The following is a 6,000-nucleotide window of genomic DNA, read 5'->3' as shown; positions in this document are numbered from 1 at the left end:
ACACTGCTTGGGGACGTCCCTAAGGTCAAGATGAAGATGCTGTGTCCGTCAAAGAAATTAGGATTTTTGTACTCACCGTAAAATCATTTTCTCTGAAGTTCATTGACGGACACAGCGCCCACCCCTCCTGTTTATTTTTGCACTGCTTTTGACAAACTGAGCTGCTGGATGCAGTGCGAGGGGTTATAGCCAGTAGGACTGCCCCCTGGGCGGTACTGTGCAAGTATTGCTGGTTTTAACAGTTTCTGCCTAGTCCCTTCCTAAAGGGGGCGATATAACCCTAAGGTCAAGATGAAGATGATGTTGTCCGTCAATGAACTTCAGAGAAAAGGATTTTATGGTGAGTACAAAAATCCTATTTTTCCAGCACTAAACCTTTCATGATTTCTAAATTGCTGCATTTGTAAATTCCAAAAGCCAATATAAAGCAATATTAGTGGTAAAAAAAAAAAAAAAAATAAAAACACTTGCGAGTTTAACCAATCTTTTTTTTTTTGTACAATTCTCCTTTAAATGGGCGTGACAAGGGGTGTGTCCTATGACTGCATACTTTGCTGATAGGTAACCCTCATTTCCATCTCAAAAATTTGGCAGGTATGGTGGTAATTTTGCCTTCAGCTACCACCTCACCACAACTTCTATCTGTTAGCCATTGCAGAGTGCTGTATCTGAGGTAAATCCTCTGACTGGTTGCCTCCACCTCAGGAGCCCCAACCTTTGCTGTGGCTAATATAACAAGAGAGAAGTGAGTCACAGGAACAATCCGTCCATTCTCCCAATACCTCCAATGTGACACTCGTAGAATGTATTCCATAATTGGCACCAGTTTTATGAGTCTGTCACAGAGAGTAGGAAACACCTCACAGTGGGGAGGATATGTTCTTATTATACAACAGTCAATGGGAGCTGTTCCGTCACACCGCTCCAATCTCCCTATAGAGGAGAGCCCGCCTTCTGCACATGGCTCAGTGAGACAGAACACGTCATTCCTGCTCCCACCAATCAGTGGGAAGATGTACACAACCGGATATGGTACCGCGACAGGAGGCGGAAGACACCAGGAAGTTGACAGTTACCATAGCAACAGGGGATACAGCTGGAACCGGGATCATGCCGATCATAGTGAAGGATTTCACCTGGCAGCAGACGGAGAAGGAGATTTTTATATCCGTGCCGCTAAAGGGAGCCAAGGCGTGCCAGAGTAATGTGCTGTGTACCGAGGACTACATCAAGGTGAGGGGACAGCAACAATGATCACCTCGTCCTACTGAAAATGCTAGAAGCCTGGCAGTCATGGGCACCTACTGCAAATGCTAGAAGCCTGAATTTCATGGGCACCTCCTGCAAATGCTAGAAGGCTGGCAGTCATGGGCACCTCCTGCAAATGCTAGAAGCCTGGCTGTCACGGGCACCTCCTGCAAATGCTAGAAGGCTGGCAGTCATGGGCACCTCCTGCAAATGCTAGAAGGCTGGCAGTCATGGGCACCTCCTGCAAATGCTAGAAGGCTGGCAGTCATGGGCACCTCCTGAAAATGCTAGAAGGCTGACAGTCATGGGCACCTCCTGCAAATGCTAGAAGGCTGGCAGTCATGGGCATCTCCTGAAAATACTAGAAGCCTGGCTGTCATGGGCACCTCTTGCAAACGCTAGAAGCCTGGCTGTCATGGGCACCTCTTGCAAATGCTAGAAGCCTGGCTGTCATGGGCACCTCCTGCAAATGCTAGAAGTCTGGATGTCATGGGCACCTCTTGCAAATTCTAGATGCCTGGATGTCATTGGCACCTCCTGCAAATGCTAGAAGCCTGGCTGTCACGGGCACCTCCTTGAAAATGCTAGAAGCCTGGTGGTCATGGGCACCTCTTGAAAATGCTAGAAGCCTGGCTGCCACAGGCACCTCTTGAAAATGCTAGAAGCCTGGCTGCCACAGGCACCTCTTGAAAATGCTTGAAGCCTGGCAGTCATGGGCACCTCTTGAAAATGCTAGATGTCTGGCAGTCATGGGCACCTCTTGAAAATGCTAGATGTCTGGCAGTCATAGGCACCTCCTCAAATTGCTAGACGCCTGGCTGTCATGCTGGTTGATGCTTTGCGACCTGGAACAAGCACATCTACCAGGAAAATTGTTGCCAGTACTCCTAATCTGTTTACTGGTTGTGGGCTAATAATCCAGGGTGGAGGGTACTGAAAACACTGAGTCAGCATGAAAGCCTGGCAGCTAGCATTTTCCCAAAGTTACGTTCAGCCATGGCACCTTCTATATTTCCACACTACAGGTTTTCTTAAAAGGTGCATTCACACCTGCCAATGTGGGAACCCCGGGTTCTGTCTGCTCACAGCTCATTGCGGGAACTGCCGCTGAGGTTCTCACATCTGATTGGTGTATTCTCCGGTGTGAATGCCCCCTAAAGCTGAATGCTTTTTAAATTCTTAATGATTTAATACAGTAGAATTTGGCAGGGCTCTGCGCCGCTCCACCCAAATAGTTGTGCCATTTAATCACAGAAATCTGTCAATGAAAAAACTACAAGTCATGTCTTCTACGGTGGTAGATAGGCTGCAGTTCTCAATGGAACATAAGCGTGATGTCGCCACACTTGTAGTCCATTGATGGTCTTCAGTACAGATCTGAGCTGCAGCAATAGTCTACAGGAGCCAGAACATTGCACTCACCATCCACTGATCATTGTTCCCCATTTCAGGGATGAATCAGGGCAGATTCTATGCCTGAATTTGGCCCTGAAACGGAGCCAAAGATGCACAGCATTTCTGTGCAGTGCGCTCCGCAGCCGCAAAGGAGATATGTGAACCAGCTAGGGAGCCAGTCACATTCTCCTGCTATGCGAATTGGATGCAGAGAAACCTGCATCTAATTTGCATAGGTGTGAACCCAGCCTGAAGAGGACAGCAAAGCTCCAGTGATCTCCACTTGTTTCCAGGTCCTGTACAGAGCAGCTACATTGTGAACACATTTGGTCAGCCTCTCGACTTGGGTGCCATTCACAGAATGCTTTGAATTCTCGGAATAATTGTAAAGCATTCTCTGATTGGACGAGCTAGAGAGGCTGGGTGGTGATGTTATGCTCTCCACCTCATACAATCAGAGAAGGCTTTACATTAATTCAGAAAATGCAAAGCATTCTCTGAATGGTGCCCATGCAGTGCGGCAGGCCTCTGGTGCTCACTAAACAGCAAGGCAGCCACTTGGCGTGGGCCCTGGAAGCTAGTTCATTGGAGTAGCAATGTCTGCTTCAGTGATTTCCAAGGGGATCAGTCAGGTATGGTGGTATTGTAGATTAGGGGTGCACCGAATGGGTTTTTTGGTGCCGAAACCGAAAATGAAAAATACACTAGGCTGAAAACCAAAACCGATATAGAAAATGACCGATACAGAAACTTATTTAAAGAAACAAATTTCTATACAAGAGATGGTCAGAGACTGGGGACATGGTACAGGAGATGGTCAGAGACTGCAGACATGGTACAGGTGATCAATGCAGCCTGCCTGTGTTCACAGTGCAGCCAGCCTGTGTCCCCATTGCAGACTGCCTGTGCAGGGGAAGAGAGAGGAGAGCCGCCGCCTTGTTGGTTTGAGCGGCGGGAACATCACAGCTTTAATTTCAACAGCTGTGTGTTCACCGCTGTGCGCCGTCACATACAGCCCCACCGGACGGGGGGGGGGGGGGGGGCGGCTGTATGTGACGGCGCACAGCAGGGTGTACATAGCTGTTGAAATGAAAGCTGTGACGCTCAAATCAACAAGTGGAAAAGAACAGAGGAACTCTGGATAGCCGCACTCCGGATCAAGTAAAGTGAATCGTGCCTTTATTGTTTCCACTAAAAAATCTTTACATCATACAAGTCACAACAGCAAAGGGAAAAAGAATATAGAGCAAAAATGCTGACGCGTTTCACGCTAAAATTAGCGCTTACTCATAGCTAATCATTGCTCTAAACAAAAAACATATATATATATATATATATTAAATGAGTGTCAAATCAACAAGGTGGCGGGGGCTCTCCTCTGTCCTGAGCTATAGGACACCCCCATGATGGGCGGCACCAGGGGCAGGGGGTGTGGCCCCGCCCAGGCCCGCCCCATTTTCGGCTTCATTATCGGCCGTTTTTATCTTTCGGGAAATTGCCAAAAAGGCCATTTTCAGCCAGTATGTTTTGGCAGCCGACATTTTGGTGCATCCCTACTGCATATACATAGGTCCAAGATGGACCAATAATGTAACTATGTACAAAATATCCATACATGGAATTCACTTTGGCGTTTTTTACTGTTTGCCTGGATTTTGAAATCTTGATTTTACTAATGGTAAAGGGGAAGATCGCAATACATAAATGAAAAAGTATTCATACCCCTTGAGATTTTCCACATTTTGTCATGGTACAACCAAAAACGTTAACGTATATTATTGGGATTTTATGTGATAGACCAGCACAAAGTGGCACATAATTGTGAAGTGGAAGGAAAATTATAAATGGTTTTCAACATTTTTTACAAATAAATATGTAAAGTTTGGCATGCATTTGTATTCAGCCCCCCTGAGTCAATACTTTGTAGAACCACTGTTCACTGCAATTACAGCTGCAAGTCTTTTTTGGGATGTCTCTACCAGCTTTGCACATCTAGAGTGACATTTTTGCCCATTTTTCTTTGCAATATAGCTCAAGCTCTGTCAGCTTGGATGGAGAGCGTCTGTGAACAGCAATTTTCATGTCTTGCCATAGATTCTCAATTAATACACATATAGTGCAGCGCTATCACAAAAATGACATGTACCATGACCTCAAAAATAAATGTAACATTGTAACAATAAATGTGATATAATGAAATATTAAAGTTCATCAAAAAAGTCCAAAAAGAAAATAAATTGTGAAAAATAGATTCCAGCGTCCCAGAAAGGCAGTATCCACAAGTGAAGAGTAAAACAGATAGTTGTATGTATAGGAGAGCCATCTTCCCCCAGATCCTCTCCACCAACAATGTAGAAGATAGCAGCTTACCAGAATGTGGTGGCCTCCAAACTAATGGAAAAGCCAAAAGCGCTGTTGGGAAAAACCTACCCAGGTGTATCCATAGAGGTACTGGCGGTCTTGGAGTGTTTGGAATTTCAATCTCGTACCTGATGCCAGTAAAATCGATTTGGTGCCACAGACTCGCTCAGAAGGAGCCAATGTCTGCCAAACTCTGATGAACTGAACAATTTTTGGTCTTGGCTGTAGGCCAGGATCCAGTCTTCTTGCTTGGGGTGAAATAAAAGACTCTATATGTAAAAATTGAGTTGGTACTTTTGGTAGGTGACTCCTTCATCAAAACTAATTAGCAGACTGCTTTCAATCTCTGGGTCGGTCAGCAGCGTGATCTGGAGGTCAAGACAAGGAAGTGGCTTTATGTTGTCAGTGTAGAGCAGGAGGAATGGTCACTGGTGGGACTTCCAGACCATGATTGAAGGGAAATAACACATCCTCTGCCACACAGCAAATGGGACAGAGCTGATGCTGTCAATCAGCTGGAAGTCTCTCCCCTGTCACCTTTTTTTCTCTTGGTGTCAGGAAAACTTGTCAGAAGTGATTCATGCTGATAGCAGAGAAACAAAGCAACAGACAGAACTGACACTTAGTGCTCCTTATTGAGACAAGTACACACTATAGAGGGATATTCTTTGTTCTTATTTCATGTCTGAGGTTTACAACCATACTAAAAAGATGAATACTACCAACCTGGCTTTGGATTGGCAGTGTATGTTGAGTTAACCAATTACGGACCGCCGCACCCCGATATACATCCTAAGTTTATGAAGAGGGATATCGTAGTTATGGCAGCAGCTAGCTGCCATAACCCCGGTATCCTCTTCTTCGGCTGACAGTCCACTTTCTGAGAAGAGTGGTCTCTGTGGTGGATTCGCCGCAAGATCACTTTTATCGGTGGCAGGAGAGGGCCCCCGTTTACTGGAGCCATCAGTGGAGGCGATCGTATCTTCACCCTTGCTG

The 6,000-nt window shown here is 45.9% G+C and overlaps 1 protein-coding gene across 2 annotated transcripts in view; it reads left to right on the top strand.

Moving 5' to 3' along the window:
- The first annotated feature begins 1,043 nt into the window (after positions 1-1,043).
- DNAAF4 (dynein axonemal assembly factor 4) overlaps positions 1,044-6,000 on the top strand; it is a 90,403-nt gene continuing 85,446 nt past the window's right edge. The window contains exon 1 of one of the 2 annotated variants that reach the window (XM_077473988.1): positions 1,044-1,233. In XM_077473988.1, the coding sequence (XP_077330114.1) occupies positions 1,111-1,233 (123 nt within the window). In that variant the 5' untranslated portion in view covers positions 1,044-1,110. The remainder of the gene's footprint in view (positions 1,234-6,000) is intronic. The other variant, XM_077473987.1, reaches the window with a different exon arrangement.

Source organism: Lithobates pipiens, unplaced genomic scaffold, assembly GCF_037356315.1.
Source record: "Lithobates pipiens isolate NorthernLeopardFrog02 unplaced genomic scaffold, aLitPip1_a1.2 Scaffold_8, whole genome shotgun sequence".
Taxonomy (NCBI): Eukaryota; Metazoa; Chordata; class Amphibia; order Anura; family Ranidae; genus Lithobates; species Lithobates pipiens.
Note: the sequence above shows the minus strand (reverse complement) of the source record. Positions and strands in the feature narration are given on the sequence as shown.